Source organism: Adiantum capillus-veneris, chromosome 1 (assembly GCF_014529385.1).
Source record: "Adiantum capillus-veneris isolate H3 chromosome 1, ASM1452938v2, whole genome shotgun sequence".
Classification (NCBI taxonomy): Eukaryota; Viridiplantae; Streptophyta; class Polypodiopsida; order Polypodiales; family Pteridaceae; genus Adiantum; species Adiantum capillus-veneris.
The window spans coordinates 153,691,294-153,709,183 of NC_140931.1; the positions used below are offsets into that span (position 1 = coordinate 153,691,294).

The 17,890-nt window shown below is 41.8% G+C and overlaps 1 protein-coding gene across 1 annotated transcript; it reads right to left on the reverse strand.

The window, feature by feature from the left end:
• Positions 1 to 13,028: 13,028 nt before the first annotated feature.
• Positions 13,029 to 16,775, reverse strand: LOC147465835 (putative nucleoredoxin 2). Its single transcript, XM_086512573.1, has 3 exons — positions 15,944 to 16,775; positions 14,606 to 15,085; positions 13,029 to 13,966 (listed from the first exon to the last, which is right to left on the reverse strand). The coding sequence occupies exons 1-3, from the start codon at positions 16,559 to 16,561 to the stop codon at positions 13,289 to 13,291; spliced, it is 1,776 nt and encodes a 591-aa protein (XP_086368699.1). The 5' UTR covers positions 16,562 to 16,775; the 3' UTR covers positions 13,029 to 13,288.
• Positions 16,776 to 17,890: the final 1,115 nt, after the last annotated feature.

The following is a 17,890-nucleotide window of genomic DNA, read 5'->3' on the forward strand; positions in this document are numbered from 1 at the left end:
GTCGACACTCCTCGCTTCGGGGCCCAGACGCCGGTGGAGACACATGACGTCCGTACCTCCATCGACACGCCGCTAGAGACCCCTGCCGGGACACCCAGGTTCACACGTCACCGGCCAGAGAGCTTGTCTTACTCCATCGACTTCAGCGGCGGCATCATCATGGATGATGACGGCAAGAAGGTGATCTCGCGCATGCGTGGTCTTTGCTCTCAGCTGTTTAGACACTACATACTAAACAAATGGAGTGAAGTACCAAGTGATTTAAAAAACAGAGTCATCAGCATACTTCATGATGAGTTTCCCGTTCCAACACGGGTCAGCGCTTCAATGAAGACCTGATGAAGATTCGAATGCGCGAATACTGCAAACACAAGCGTTCCGAAGTGCAAAAAGCAATCAAGAATGGGTGGAACAGGCCAGATTGGCTGGCCAAAGACGATTGGAAGAATGCGAAGAAAGCAGCGCGCGAGAATCCCGACAAGTGGAAGCAACAAAAGGATGCAGCCAGAGCGCGAGTAAAGGCAGGGAGCTCGCACCACTTGGGGAGCGGTGGATGGGCATCATTTGAGGCCGATTTTGTAAGTGTTTTCACATTGCTCTTTATGTTCGATAGTTTAGGGTTTATGAGTTTTTTAATTCTAACATAATGAAATCTTTGTATGTTTTGACAGTGGTCGATGACAGGACGTGATCCCACACCGTACGAGCGCGAGTACGCAGGCAGGAAGGGCTTAAACGCCCTGATGGACATTCTCAGTTCTCGCGGCGGCATGGTTAGTATTAGGGTTTACTCTTTTTTATTTTTTGTATTGTTTTATAAATGTCGTTATATGTTTATACTTACTGAAAGCTGTCTTATTGTCTTTTTTTGCAGAATCCGACAGATACGCCGCTTGGACGAGATGAGACGTCTGACTAGACGACGTCAGTTTAGCCGTAGCTAGATAGCATTAGTTTAGGGTTTCTCATAGCTTACGTCTTTTTGAACCATGTATATTATTACATTTGTCATCGTAGTTCCTTTTGCCAATCAATTCTTTATGCCTATGATGTTGTACAATTGTCATTATTACATTTGCCAACCAATTCATTTTGCCTATGATGTGTACAATTGTCAATTTTGCAAACAATGCGTCTTGTGGGTGACTATTTTGGGTCTATTATCTACCCTTGCACTTTTTTAAAAAAGTGAATCAAGTACAATATGGTTGATGGGTGGCAAGGCATTCAATGCCCTGCCACCAAAAAAAAATTCTCTCGGGCGTCGCTATAACCGTCGCTATTTATGGCTCTGTAGCGTCGCTATGAGCGTCGCTATAGTCTTGAGTGTAAACGTCGCTATAACCGTCGCTATTAGCATCGCTATATAGCGACGCTGATAGCAACGCTCTCGTAGCGACGCTCGTAGCGACGGTTTTAGCGACGCCGGGGGTTATAAAAACCCAGTGTATTTCCGTCGCTAACAGCGTCACAAGAGCACACAGCCTCTTGTAGTGCAACACTCTTTAGCCCTTGAACTAGATCTACTGCTTGGAAACAGGCCTACCTACAAGTGCATGAAGGAAGTTAGAAATCAACTGAAAGAAGTTTTACTTCAGATGCAAATTTCCAGAGGAGTTTTGGACTAGAGCGTGTGGGCTATCATTGAAGATCATACTTCTAGCAAATAAAGGACCTCGGACTCAAATGACAATAGGAGAACAGGCAACTACTCTCCGAAGACTCTTTCAGCTAGTCCGACTTACTATGAAGATGATGCAGCAGGAGAACCACGCTATCCTCAATTTTTTGGAATTTGTGTCCGATTCTCTAATTCTCCTATATTCATTGCGTGCTAAAGAAGCTGAACTACCTAGAATTTTCCTAGCTTTGTATCCGCAGCATCCAGAACCAGTGAATTGGCTCACATACTTCAGTATTACTAATGAACTTCACAACTGGTATGAGCGAGCCACTGTGGAATGGAAAGCCTGGCAATCACTGATCAATGTCGCTCTCAAATTGAATGATGTCATGGAACTACAAGGAAAAATGTAGAGTGTCAAACTCTGTATGGGACAGTGGAAGACCAGCTTCGTGGTTTAAAAAAGATCATAAATCAGTTGCTTCTACTGACTGTGGACTCATCCAAGATCCCTAAAAAGGATATCACTGCTAAACTAGGACTGGGGCCATAATACAAAGAGATGGCTGATATTCTCTTTGAAGCAAGAATTAAAACAAATCAGCCTCTTTCACAAGGATGGATCCACACAACCTCACATTGTTATAAATTGGCTAGAACCCGTCTGAAAAAGGGAAAACGCACTCTGTATGATCCCGACACCAAAACCTACAATCCTCTCACACCTTATGAATTTGAGATGTCCACTGAAAGGTGGGATCAACTTGAGTAGGAGGCCATTTATAAACTTATCTAGAAGGACAATGCTGGCACTGGGACTTCTGAGGCACCAACACAGAAGAAGGGCAAGAGAAAGCGGGTTCAGTGGAAGGATACTGGGTAGTTCCATCTCAGAATCAGACGGTGGATTTTCCCAGTGAGGCGTTGAAATTTCTTTGGCTGGGCACCCTTGGAATTACAAGTATAGGGGTGTCAAGCACTCAGCAAGCATGAAGTATGGTATAAAGCTAGCAATATTGAAAGAGTGTTACCATGAGGAACATCGGCCAAACCATGAGGAACATCGATCAAATCAACAACCATACGCACTTAGGGTTTGGTCCAACCAAGAAAACCAGATGGTTTCCTCAACACCAAATCAGAATCAGGCGATGGATTTTTTTTTAGAAATTTTGGAGTTATACCAAATTGAAGAAAGGAGGGAAGGATGTAGAAGGCGAGGACAATCCAAGCAAGGGGGAATTTTCCCTTACAAGGACAAACAGTGGATCAGTCACACCAACAGTAATTACCACAGGCAATTATTGCTTGGAGCTATAAATAGGACCCATTACATTGTAATTGGGCTTCTTAGTTTTTTGGATCCTCCTTGCTTCTTGGCTTAGCTGCTTGTCTTTTCGCTTTAGCTTTCTAAGCATTTGCAGGTTTACGAGCTCTTTACCTCTAGCTTCACTCTGTAATCATTGTCTCTGTACTCATTTGAGCTTAAACCCATTATATAATGTACTGGTTGTCCTTGAGCTATTAATCTAAATCTGCAAATACTCTTTTCAGTCCTTCAGTATGTCTCCTGTTTTAGTATAACATCCCAGTTCAATCATCTATTTCATTCCAGTCAGTTCTTTGATCCAGTCTCACTAAATGAACTGACGACATAACCAGTAGCTTTAAATTCTAGCAGTGGAACAGTTGTCTAAAGAGACCAACTCCAATTCCAACATGGTCATCATTGCCTAGTTTAGGAGGTAGTTCACAATGGATGTCGTCAATAAAAACATCTTGAAATCCCTTGAGAAATTTGGTTAACTCTAATTTCTTATGATTGTTTATATTTTCTTTTGCTAAAGCATTAGGTTCATTTTGAGAATCTTTAACAAAAATCATGTAGATGGAAATAGAGCTCTTTATTGACTTATTGAAAGCTTGCATATGTACAATGGGTATGGTGTTACCCAACTCCTTAGCATCTATGTACAAATCTTTTTCCCTGAACCTAAAGTAAATTTGCCTTTCAGGGAATTTAACATTGGCCGCCATGCGATCAAACCATGGTGCCCCTAGGATTACACTCTTGTGCTTGAGAGGCGAGATAAAGAAGTCATCCTTGTCTACATAGCTTTGGACATGGAGCCTCAATTTCCCAATTAAGGGAGTGACTGAAGCTTCTTGCCCCTTGAAAGCACCATTGGCGGGTAGGACATCTCCCATCTCATAGGCTTGGATGCCTAGCTTGGTGGCCAACTCTGTGGATATGAAATTGTGAGTAGAACCAGGGTCAAAGAGAATAAAAGCATCATGTTCTCTTACCTTTACCTAAGCATGGCATAGAGAAGATCCTTTGTGGTGAACATCCTCTTTTTGGATTTTGACCAAGGTAGCTCTAGGAGTCTCATTTCGTGTATTCTTGTGGGGACAAGCACGATAAGCATGCCCTTGCTCCCGGCACTTGAAACAGCAGTTATCTTTACAATAACGCTCAAGCTCTTCAGGAGAGAGTTTATTTTTGCCTTTATAAACTCCCTTCTCCTTAGCTTTGTTGTTGTTTGCGTTGCCTTTAGGATATTTTTGGCCAGTGTCCTTCCCCTTAAGCTTGTTATTGCGCCCTTGTTCTCCATGGGCTTAAGATTTCTCTTAGCCCCTTGTTGGAAATTGATTCATGAAGCCACCATGGTATGGTGTATGACCGTAGATATGGTGCGTGGTCTTTGGGAGCTGACATACTCCGCCATATCTTCAATTAGACCCACACAAAATTGTTGTTTTTGCTCTCCAAAATCCATCTTTTTGAAGACAGTGGCTTTGAGAGGTAAGTCCCAAAAATTGTCTACATATTTATGAATAGATTCATAGGGAGAGAGCTTCAAGATCACCATTCGGTGAGTACTTTGTTTTTGGCTTCAATAGCCAAAAATTGCTTCATGATGGAAGCTCTTAAGGCTTTCCATGTTCATGGAGCTTCACCGTTTTCCCGTAGGCTAGACCACCATTGCCTAGCAAACTTTTAAAAATTCATAGCTACATGGCATAGCTTAGAGGACTCCATGAAGCCCTCATCTCCAAACGCCACATCGAATTGTTGGATGAAGGCCAAGACTTTGTCCGTAGCACCAAAGGTGCCATCGTAGGTAAGGAAAGAGATGTTCTCTTTGAACTTTTTGAGCTTGGACGACCTCTTCCATGCGGAATAAGATTTCCTATGGCCTCTTATTTTTGGTGGTTTGAAAGTTGTACCATCACTTTCTTCATAAGAGGAAGAGGATGAAGAAGATGGAGAAGAGGGTGACCTCTTTCTCACCTTTTTCTTCTCTTGTTTTCTGTCATCTCTCTTTGAATTATGGTTTGGAGAAGTCTTCTCCGTTTAGGGGGTATTGGAGCGCGCTTTTTCGCCGTCTTGATGGGGCCATCTCCGCCAAGGTGGCAAGAGACTCACTTCTTTCTCATTCTTTCAGTGGGGGCTCTACCATTGCAACTTGAGTTCTCCTTTGAGAAGAGATGCGTCATCATGTAGTATATTTTTGAGACCTTCGTAGATCCTCTTCTTCTTCCCTTATTGGAGAGAGGCCTCTTTTTAAAGTTTCACAAGGAGGCTTCCTATGTACTCTCTCTTCTTGGTGGGGAGTTTGGAGAATCCCATGAGCACGTAGCTACCGTTGCACTTCACTTTGGAGGGATGGATTGCCCATGGCTTGTTGAAGCCTAGTAACAAGGTAATTAACAAGCATAGGGGAATCATTAGTAGCCTGTTAATTAGCAAAATCAAAGTTATCAGCATTAATTTCACTCTCTTTACTATTGTCATCCATTCTAAACACTTTTAGGTGTAAAACTTTTAGGTGTACTTTGGCACTTCAAGCCCTAATTGCTACTCCTCTTAACCCCTTTAGAAAAGCACTCAAGCTCCTCTACTCGTGGCTCCAAATCATTAATTGCAAAGAATAGAAGAGAGGGTCTTTCACCATCACAACAGTACCATCTCCTATCAAGCTTCTAATAGCTCAATAGTGGTTAAGCTGTACGCAAGCCCCATAGGACTCCACTATTAAGACCATAGCTCTCGACAGTGATGCCTCATTATCTACACGAAGCAGGCACACTACAAGGCTAAAAAAACCATATTCTACTTACTCAATTGCAATTAATAATACAAACCATTTATAGTTAGCTTGAGGACCTCTCTTCTTGAGCAAGAAAAAAAAATCCTTGTGCTCTGATACCGATGTAACATTTAATGGTCTAGTAACTTGTGTGTAGCAGAAAATAACATAGACATAGTGAGCATTTCATTAAGACTAAATTCCTAATGAGCATAGCAAGAGGGCTTCGATGGAGAGAGCAACAAAAGCATAACACCTAGTTAGATAGGCATGAACAATACTTCAAAAAGATGGAGAAATTAATGTATTGACAACAGTTGAGGACCGGATTTACATGGAGCCGGTCCCCCCTCCAAAAGGCTTTGTATTATAGGCTTCCCCAATCAAGGGAGATATTTTACAATACAATACTTTGTGTTTCTTCAATAACTTGCTGGTGCAATGAAGATGGAAGCTTCAAGCACCAAGCTTACACTTGAAAACACAACATCAATTCCCTCATAATCTCAGACCCAAGAACTCACACACCTTCGAAGATGGTGAGAGCTAGCGGGGTATGAGAATAGATCAAGAGGAAGGAGTATTATTACGAGAAAGAAGTATGTCTCCTCACATAATCACTCATAATAGCTTAGCATAGATTAGTAATTAGCATGTAGAGGAGATGAGCATGCATTGGAGCTTGGATCTTGGTTGGATTTGCATCACAAATCCAAGAGTTGTTGGTGTAAGTCTCCCTTCTCACAAGCTTGAAGTAGATGATGAGCTTTTTATTAAAGCTTGAGAAGGAGAGGTAGTTTTCTTTACTTCACACATGAGCTTGTGTGAGTGTGTAAGTGATAATTCCTTGCAAAAATCCGCCCCCTCTCTCTCTCTTGGTTGACCCCTGTTGCTATTTCATTAGGAAAATTTTGAACTCATTTTTGGGCCTTTTAAGAGTGCCACATCATCAAAGTTGTACAAAAGAAAGCAACCCGGTAGACCCCTCTAAATATTGCTTAGAACCCCATGATATGACCTATCATTGGAAAGTTCTTGAAAAATGGATTCTAAAGAGCCAAGGTCCGAAAATTTTGGATGACTTCTATGAAAGTTATGCCATTTTTTTTCAATCAGCCAGATTTTGTTACCGTTACGGTAATCTAAAATCACATTTTTCTAGATCTACATGAAAGCAATGTCCGATACATGCATGCTATATATCAATAGATAGCATTTGAAGAGTAGATTCTAAATATCCAACCTCCGACAAGTTTGGATCTTATTTGCAAAAAATTTACCGATCCCTAATTTTTGAAAGCTATGCCACATCAACAATTCTTACAAGGCCCATTTTTGAGTCCAAACTTTTCCTGATGGCACTTGCTGATATCCTATTGGACCCTACAAAGCTTAGCCAATGACAATTAAGAAGCATAAGTGATAGCCTTGTGACATGTGTCCCCCTTTTCCCTTTTGTGGGAGCTTTAGGTATTTAATAATGCAATTAAACTCTCATTGGACCTCTTAGTCTTCTGGCCAATAGGAATCAGGCAAGCCATTAGGCTGTTGAATGCTCATTGGACCCCTTGGGAGACTGTCCAATAGTCTTTTAGAGAGCTTAATTTCTATTTTTTCTTTTATGAAGTGTTTTTAAATGAATTAAACTAAATTTAATCTAGCCTAATTCTCATTGGTCCACCTCTATGGACATCCAATAGGATTTGAATGCACCTTGGGACCAACTGGGCTAGGGAGCTGACATGTGTCCACTATGCCCTTTGTGTAAAGGGAGCTTGCAAGAGTGTGTGTGTTTCTCTCTCATCCCCTACATAGAACACTCGCCCCCTCCTAGATAGGGATGTGGGAAGACTTTTGAGTCTTCCCACAAGCATCCGATTTACCCTAAGGCTTGACCATTGAACGTTACCTTTGAATTTTGGAACCTTAGCATTTTGGAAGTCTTAATGGGCTGAACCTTAGGGTCTTTGAATCCCATTGATGCGCTCACATTGCTCTTTTGCAGATGGCCCCCCCTTTGGATCCTATTTTCCCTCCAAGGATCCCTATTGTGACCGGTCTACCAGCCTAACGAATATTCTAGCTTTTCCCCCCTCGTACTTCACCATATTAAATGATCAGTTTAACATGAGAAAATCATTTAGGAGAATTAGGTATTAGTTATTATGACATTAATCATGTTGTTGATAGGGGATGTCGGCGTGCAATAGAGGAAAGAAAGATTAGAATGTCAAAGAATCAAGAGGTTGAGGAGAGAAAAACCTGATGGTAATCCTTTAAGATATTAAATAAGAAGAGGAAAGCGTGATATTTTATTAATGAATTGCCATGAACAATATGTGGTGAACAGGGATTCCATTGACGTGATTATGATTGTGTGATTACGTTAGTAACTCTAGTAATTACACAAGAAAAAAACGTCATCACGTTAATTTTAACGTGACTTTGATAATAAACTACAAAAACCCATAGAGCCGGTTAGCCTGCCGGGTAAAAGCATATTTCGTCGGGCCCGTCGGGCTTTTTTTTTCCAACAGGCCCATCGAGAAAATAAAAAAGGCTGGCGAGAGTAATTATATAAAGTAAACCTCATGCTTATCATGGTGCTTTGACTAGGCAAAACTCTGGGGAGTGTATCCTTGTGCACAGTCATCTCCTTGTGAATTGACCTAAGGTTACAGAGTCATAGGTCCTTTTTCTGGACCAAACATGATTCTAAACTTGGTAACCACTTCTAAAAATATTTAAGTTCTTTACCGAACATAAAGATATTGTGGTGTACCCAAATGTAGAGCAAAATTGGCCACCTAAGTTGTTGTATGATCACTCCCCCCGGATGAGGCGTTGGAGTTGATGTAGTCCCTTCTCAGTCCAATCTTGTAAAAAGATGTCCATCTTTTTCTCCCTAAGGGAGGAGGTGTGGTGTATGGTCGTGTAGGTCATGTGTCCGACCACCTAGTGTGGGAGGACACTCAGTTCATGGCATGTAGTCTCTATTGGCAATATAAGAAGATGCTCTCGGATGCAAGAGGCAAGCCTAGTTTGGTCTTAATCACATGTATACCACAATATGAAACCAAAACAATTGAAAATTTGGAGAGTCGTGCTCATTGCGACAAAGCATTGGTCCAAATGAGGACTGCAATTGGTTTTAGAAGATGAGCATATGCAAATGATGGATCGATAATCAAGGGTTAGATGTCCTGTACTAGTGTAATGGACATATAAAGATCCTTAAAGTCTTACATTTTTCACCATCATAAATTTGAGTTGATATACATTGTCATTGCACAATATAAGAGCATTAATCTTTAATTGGGTGAAAATAGCTTTTATATATTGAATTCGTTACATAAGGGGACTACAACTCCTTGACTGGATACAAGTGATTCTCAATTGTATGATTGTATCGAAGATTTCTTTGCGTTATTTCATGCATTGATTTATACAGAGAGTGCATTATGTTTTATGAAAGATTATTAGTGTATGACATGACCAATCATAGTAGATATTACTGCATTCGTTTGTTTTTTGCAAATATTGACATCGTTCGATGTAGAAGTTGGTGATTCTTTGTAGCATTTGAAATTAGATGTATCTTATTATTTGCAAATTGAAGAGGATGTATAAATAATCGTCATAATAATAATTGCATTGAGAAATTCGTAGCATTGTTGTATTTATTATGCCATGCACAGAGTGCATTGCAATGTGTATGTTTGCTCACAACATAGGTGATCGATATGTGGATTGACTAGAGTGCATTGCAAATCTCATATCGTGTAGATTTGATTACTTTATTAGTGATAGGTTTTTTAATATATATTGAAAAGAAGAAAAATGTTTTAAAAACTAAACATCTAGTTTTTTTGTCTTCAATTTTAAATTAAAAGCAATGGAGCAAAATGTCGGCACAAGTGGTACGAATAAGCCAAAGAATAGAAAAACTCTTGGCAAAGAGTGGGATTATGCTCACAACATATGCGGTCGATACATGGAGTGCAAATGTAAATTTTGCTTCACAAAAAAATCAAGTAGTACACCTCGTATTAGGGACCATGTTTTGGGTAGCATTAAAAAGAGTTGTAAAAAATGTGAACATCCTCAGGCACCTACAATTACAAAGCATTTGAGAGAAGAGCTCACCAAAAAGGGTGACAAGAGAAAGCAGATATATAACTTCGTTCTGGATGCAAATCAAGAGTACTCAAAGACAAATATTAACTCTACTGATCCTATGGTGACACCAACTAACCTTGGAAAACAGTCTGTGCAGGGAGAGAAAACGTCAAGCAGTGTTCCTTTTAAGCATCACAATGAAGGTGGACTTGATAAAATGCGTCAAAAATCATTGCATCAAAACTTTTGGATGCAGTCTCTGAAAAAAACACAAACTGCACTCGCCAAAGCAATTTTCTTCACTGGAAGTGCTCTGGTCATGGTAGACAGCAATCATGAAAAGGCCAATTGGGGAAAAAAATTGGTGAGTTTGGCCTATGATTTTCAACTCTTTCTTATCACACAATACGAAATGTTCTCTTGGACAAGTGTTACATCGAAGTCAAACAACATGTTGCCAAAATAATACTTGGGAATATTTTCCTTTCAAAATGCACAATTGTGAGTGATGGTTGGTCAAATGTTCAAAAAAACAATTGATCAATGTAATGCTGGTTTGTCCAAGGGAAAAAACGTTCATAAAGGTAATTGATAGTTCTAGTGCAATTAAAAGTGGCAAATACATTTCTCAGGTTTTGATTAATGTAATTAAAGAAATCAGTGTTGAACATGTCGTTCCAGCAGTCATGGATAACACAAAGAACTGTAAAAATGCTAGTAAATTAATAAAGAAGTGTTTTCCACACATTTTTGCCAATGGTTGTAATATGCATTTTGAACTTGATGTTGAAGGATTGGTACACTAGTGAAGAAACCACATGGTTTGCCAAAATAATTAACACAGTGCGCCAAGTTGTGAAATTTATTTTGAAACGACAAAGAGTGCTCAATTTGTACAGAACGCGTATGTCAGTAATGTTAAAACTTCCTGTTGAAACTCGATTTTGTACACATTTTTGTACATTGAAATCACTTCTCCGCAAAAAGTGCGCTATGATTGACACTTTAATTTGCACGGCCTTTGATGAATGTCAACTTGAGTAGAAAAAAAAAGAGAAAATTACATGTCTACGTGGCTCTATAAACAAGGTTTCTTGGTGGAGTAGTGTAATGGATGCATACCATGTAATGATGTATGTTATCATTTAATATGGGATAATAAACGGGAACAAGGATTAGAATCTAAACATATGCTTACGGATCTATCTCAAAGATGGGGCCAATGGTAAAGGGGTCCAAATGAGAGATGGTCAGTCAAAGAGCAAGGCTAGATAATGGAGCTTAAAGACCTTAGGGTTAGCTTCATTAAATACCTCAAAAGGTTAGTGTTAAAAGTCCTTTGACCTTAGGCAAGCCAGGGTTGTACTTGAGGTGGGAATCTGGTCCAAGCTTGAGGTTCTTGTCATGCTTGCTAGCTAAGGTGCTTGAGGTGTTTGTCGTGCTTGCTGACTAAGGTCCTTGAGGTGCTTAATGACTAAGGTGCTAAGGTGCTTCATGACTAAGGTGCTTGAGGGGTTAAGGTGTTCAAAACATTAATGCATATCCCTACACAAGGGGGGGCGAGCTCTCATTGTAGGAGTTAGAGAGAGAACACACACACCCTCACACAAGGCAAGCTTGGTCCAAAGAAAGCAACTAGGACACTTTTCAAGTTCCTCTTCATGGTGCCCTCACAGTGTACCTAAAGCCTATTTGGCCTCTCAAGGGGTCCAATGATAATTTAGTTAATTAATTTAATTGCTTATGGATTAAGCGAGACACTTGTCCCCTAGGATAGCATGCTTGCTTGATATGAACTCTACATGTGATTGGCCAAGCTTGAAGCAGTCCAATGAGCTTCCATCATGAGCTAAGAGAGGGGGTCGACCAAAGCAAGGAGGGGGCTAGCTTTGGAGGTATACTCTCTCTCTCTCTCTCTCTCTCTCTCTCTCTCTCATTGTGTGAGGTGCAAAGTGCAAGCCTGCTCCATCTCCTTCGTCAAGCTTGTAGAGAAGTTGAGAGCGTACACCAACACTCTTGGCTATGGAATGCAAATCCAACCAAGAGCCATGCTCCAATACTTAAGCTTGACATCTTCATTTCTATGCTATTATGTATGCTAATCAAGAACAGTGATGATAAGTGAGGAACTATTTCTTTCTCCTATGAATGTTTCTTCTTCCTCTTCCCTACCCTCATTCCCCGCTAACTCTCTCCACTTTTGAGGGTGTTTGAGGCCCTGGGACTGAGGCCGGGGATTGTTAATGTTTTCTACAAAGTCTATGTTATGCTCATCATGCATGAAGCTTTTCATCTTTATCGCATCACCTAGGTCACAAGCAACACAAAGATTGTATTGTACCAAGTCTTTGTTGATGGGAGAATTTGTAATACAAAAGCCTATTGGAGGGGGGACCCTCTCCACATAAAATTGGTCCTCAACTGTTGTAAAGTTCTCTAAACTCTCTCTCTCTTGTAAAAGTAGTATTGTTCATGCCAAGTTAATTAAGTACAATAGTTATGTTGCTACCGCTAATTAAGTTCACCCTCTAATATATATATATATATATATATATATAGAGGAAAAGAAGGGTGAGAGTATTTTGTGTTCATGCACATGTGATTTTGTTCCCGGGGGCGACAGGTCACAAATCACATGGTATAAGGTAAGAGGCAATTATATATTTTTTGCATTGTTTTTCTGGTAAAGGAGTGATTGGGTGGAAAGAGTCCATTTTTCCTTGACAAAAAGTATACTATAATCACTAACATAAATCTCTCCCATTCTCTCCATTGGGTGGCCAATAAAAAGTTTCAACCATGGTGAACCACTGCACACACACCCCTCCATTATGCAGGCCATTGGGAAATTGAAATCACATCTTGTTCATTATTTCAAGTAGAACAAATGTACACCCAGATTTCCCACAATTCCCCACCCACTACTTGGAGCTCTAAGATGCATCCACGCACACACAAACCTACCTGCAGACATGTTTTGAGTGGGTCTAGCTCAAGATGTCCAGCATCAAAACCATTGGCATACTCTACATGAAGAAAACAGGTTTCGAAGAGGCAAACGGACTTAAATTTTCAGAGTGCATTCAGTGTGCTACCTACCACATCAATTTCTGAAGAATGCTGAAGCCCACAACTAGACCTCAAGCATATTTGACACTTCTACAGAACTCGCTCTACACAGAATGCAAGGATAGATATGATATGGACATATAGAAACATTGCACAAAACAGCTACTAATCTTTACAACAAAGGATGAATGAGTTTTTGAGTGGTACCTGGGAAAGTTCAAAGTGTTGGCGCATCATTTGTTGCCATGAGCTTATGGCACAACCACTTCCATGGCGGTAGCTTTTAACCTCAGGGAGTACAACTCACCTGCACACAAACTACAAGGCTACCCCCGAGCAATGCAAGGGAGAGCAAAAATCTCATAAAAATTTGTATGCTAGATTACATCTTTCGGCATACATCCCTTTCACATATATAACCTGGTTCGGTTCTATCCTCTTCTAATTGATTTCCATTCTCTTTTGCTTCAATTGTAGCTTCTCCAATGCATTCAGGATGTACAGCATAATCACATTCTGCACAATGATAAACCCATCGAAATCCCTGCTCCTCGCAATCATCACAAGTATAAGTATCCACGCGATAGGCCTTGTCTGTTAACGTCAATGTGTGCTCATGCTTTTCAGACATAACCTCCTTTGGGAAATGACAATACTTCCAGTCGACAGCAGCTTTTGCCTCCACCACCCTATCTTCAGTAAAGGGAAAAGCATCCACTCCATACATCTCAATACATCTTCGACCGTCTCCTCTGACTGTCTTTCCATCTGGACCGATGATGACTAGCTGAGGAATTGTTTCGATATCAAAGTACTCAGAGAGACTGCTTATTGCTTTGTCATTGAATGGAAATGCAAGCCATGGCATACTTCTGTGATACTCATTGAAAGACTCTTCATCTCTATCGCCCGACAGAAATACAACCTCAAATTCTGTATTACGAGCCTTCAGTTCATTGTACGCTGATATCAACTTGGGAGTGAACTTCTCACATGGGGGGCACCAATGTGCTGAGAAGTAAAGGCCCACTGTCTTTCCAACCAGCGATGTGACCTTAACCTGCATGAGGGAATTCTTTGAGATGTGGCTATTTTGTGGCATATAGGAAAGAAAACTTAGTTTACTGTGATCTCTCTCTCTCTCTCTCTCTCTCTCTCTCTCTCTCTCTCTCTCTCTCTCTCTGTGGACACCCGGAGGAGCTACTACCACAGGAGAGCTCGCCGCCTCACACCGGAGGCACACCGATTGACCGAGCGACCGAGCTAGGGAGATCCAGACGCCCACGACTGCGGAGGACTACACAGCATTGACGGAGGTTGCATCAGAGGATTCGGATCACTTTGGCCCAACATGCACGATGCCCAGTCAGGCTATTGACCATGAAGGAGATTGATGAGATCCGCCAGCGACCGATGCTGGATCTTTTGTGATCTGTGATTTAGCTATCCCACCTATCTGCTTATATCACACCTAGCTGTTTCAGATTCCATAGCATTTTATTCTTTCATTTTATTTTGTCATTGTCATTTTTGTTACTCTGACTTTGTATCAGATCCGCCACATTGTAACTCTTTGGTCTCATAGCTCATTCTGGCCTTTTGAAGACTTTAATATAACAGTTCATTTCATTTCTCTCTCTCTCTCTCTCTCTCTCTCTCCACACACACACACACATGAAACCTAGCACTATGAATGTACCAGGTTGTCTTTGGAGATGACAAAATCTCTTTCCTCAGTCACAAGAAGCGTTTCCAGGGTTTGAGCTGCCCGCTTGGCTTCCTCTGCCTGCTTCAGCTCTTCAATTCGTTCCACAGTAAAGGGATATGCCTCAACACCATAATCATACAATAGCTCTGTGCCTTGCGTGTTCAGAGTCCTCCCTTGCTTGTCCAAGATGACAACAGTTGGAAAGCCTTTCACTTCAAACCAATCGTTGAGGTGTTTCCGGGTTTTCTCGTTCTCATATGGGACAGCAAGCCATGGCATCTTACTGAAATACTCAGTGAATAATTCTTGGCTTCTATCAGACGATATGTACACGAGTTCGAAGTCCTCTACCTTCTCCTTCAACTCCTTGTAAACAGATGCAAGGACAGGGGTGTACTGCTTGCAAGCAATGTTCCACTGTGCACCAAAGTAAAGCGCTACGATCTTTCCCTCGAGATCAGCAACTTTCACCTAAATTCCACATTTTGACAAAGCTTCAGGCCTCCGGACTATCAAAAGCAGATGTTAGAGTAAAGGTAAGCAAAATGATATGATAGTAACTTGCTCTGGTTATACACAAGAAGGTATAGAAATTTTCTCGTGTAGGAAAACTGAGTCTTTTTCAGTGTTTTTCATACAATGCATAACATCAAGAGCTTCTGCTCGAGAGGCACCGCATATCTAGCTAGGTACGATTGGGGGCAGGGGACCACCGGGCTGGCGGTCCCTTGCCCCCAATCACACCAAGCTAGGTATGCGGTGCCTCCCTCACAAAAGCTCATGATGTTGAGGTAAGTCACAAAGTGGAAATTATTGTGAGAATTTGTCCAAAACTTCTTGTGTTACTTGATACGACCCCTTGTCCAAAGATACTAGAACACACTTGTTTCGAACCTGCACAAGCTCCTTAACCCTTACAAAAAAGATTTTACTGGCACAGCACTTTGGCAACAATATAACCATCTCTCAAGAATAAACCAACAACCTGCACTCCAGCTAGCAAGAAATTTACAACAGCTGCTCTAAAACCCTCCCTACTACCAAGAGGCTTTCGCCACATTCTCGCTACAATTCCAACATAGTGGATTGCGACAATAACATGAGCTAATACCAAGGAGGCACCTCACACCTTGCCAGGTGCGGTTTTGGGGGGGAGAGATGGAGGGGCCAGTATGCCGCCATTCGCGCCTAGCTAGTCAAGCGATTCCTACCCGGCAGTATAAGCTCGAGATGTTGAACACTTTAAGGGACACTTCTCCACCCTTGCTACTCAAACACTTCAACCCCAACACACACAGAATATTTTGAACGCCCTTCACTCACACTCACCTTCTTTCCATCCTCTGATGAGATGAGGTCGTCGCTTTCTTTGTGAACCAGAAGAGCTTGAAGGTTCTGATTTGCATACCTCGCTTTACGGAGCTCCGCAATGTGATCATTGTCAAACGGGTAACCTGCAGCACCCCACTGCTCAAGCAGAGCTGTTCCCTGGTCTGAAAGAAGGCGCCCATCTGGACCAAAGAATGCGAGCGTGGATATGAATGTGTTGTATTTCTGCTCAATGTTCTTTCGCGTCTCCCAGTCCTCAAGTGGTATAGCAAAACATCCATCTGGTAGTCTCTTGAGCACATCTGCAAAGCACTCTGCATCAGGCCTCTCATCAAGCTTGCTAGCTTCGCCGTACTGCTTCATCGTGTCTATGAGCTCTTCATCGCGATCCACAGCGACAAATACGAATGCGAGTGAGCGATCTTTCAGCTCCTCGAATGAGTGTTTGATGAGAGAAATGATGTTCTCCAAGGTTGCAGGTAGCCAGTGCGGGCAGATGATGGTGCCCACGACCTTGCCTGATACAACATCTGCCTTAACGGGAGCGCCCTCATTGTTGAGCAGGAAGTCCCGGCTTCCAGCAAAGAGGAGCTTAGAAAGAACTCCCTCTGAAGCCATGGTCGCCCAAAATGTGGGTGTGTGAGTGTGTGTGTGTGTGTGTGTGTGTGTGTGTGAGAGAGAGAGAGAGAGAGAGAGATGAGGATTGAATACACCTTGCAGCTGTCGGCGGATCACCACCCTGTTTTGTTGACTTTGCACTTCGGGCAATCCCTTTGTGATCAACTTCTTTCTCGTCGAAAGCGTCTTCTTTAGAACGGACGTATGTACTATGGACGAGTCATCGCCCGTAACTTCTTGTTTGCACAACCGCCTATTTTCGGATCTCTGCACCATAAGCGCTCTGCAAGTATGCCTATTTTCGGATTCCTTATGAGCACATATTCCATGCACCATAAGCCCCCTGAGCCCCTAGGTGGGACGGAGCTCTTATATCAACAATGCTTATCTTAGGCTTGTGTCACACTGGGGCAGGTGCCCCACTGTCATTTTGGTCGTGGCTATGGAAAAGCAGTCACACTACGCTCATATAAAACTAGAGTGCTTCAATAGTTGCATTGTAGTGTATAGTACATAGGAGCATATACAAAGATGGAAATACGAGGTAGATCAATACTTTTAGGTATGTCTACCATATTTATTGGTTAGGAGAGAGTGGGGGGGGGGAGAGAACAACATTATAGGAATTAGAGAGAGGGAGAGAGAGCTTGCGCTTATCGTCAGTGTGCTATCGTTGCTGATACATTGCAATCATAAAGTTTCGTATACAACACAAAGACCTTGCAAGAAACCATAAAGTGGATTAGTGTTGGAATTAGGGTTGCAAGAAAACACACACATCTTGGAGAAGACAAGAGAAGCTCAAGACACACAATAGAGAGTGTATTACTTAGTGTGCAATGGAAAGATAGATAGCCCTAGAGCGATGGGCGTATATACAATGCACAGGGGGGAAAGCCTCCTAGTGAGGGAAAAAATGCCCCGACGGTCCTAAGTGTGTTCACACACATCACTACCACATGTATATGGTAACAAGTTTCCCCTAGCGTGATGCGATGAACAAGAGCTGGCACATAGAGTAAAGGGAAGTGCCATGCCCTGAGGACATGATCAGTCCACAAAGGGGAGTAAGCCCAAAGCTTTGCAGAAAGCTTCGAACTTCTCACGAGACGATCCCTTTGTGAAAATATCTGCAAGGTTGTCCTGTGTTGGCACATAAGCCAAGCTGACCTCTCCTATTGAGAGCCTCTCCCTAACATAGTGGTGATGCACCTCAATGTGCTTTATGCAAGCATGAAAAAATGGGTTCCTAGCAACTTCCAATGCGCTCTGACTGTCAGTGTAGATAGTGTTGGCAGTGTCCTGTGCAACACCCAAATCAGCCCCATA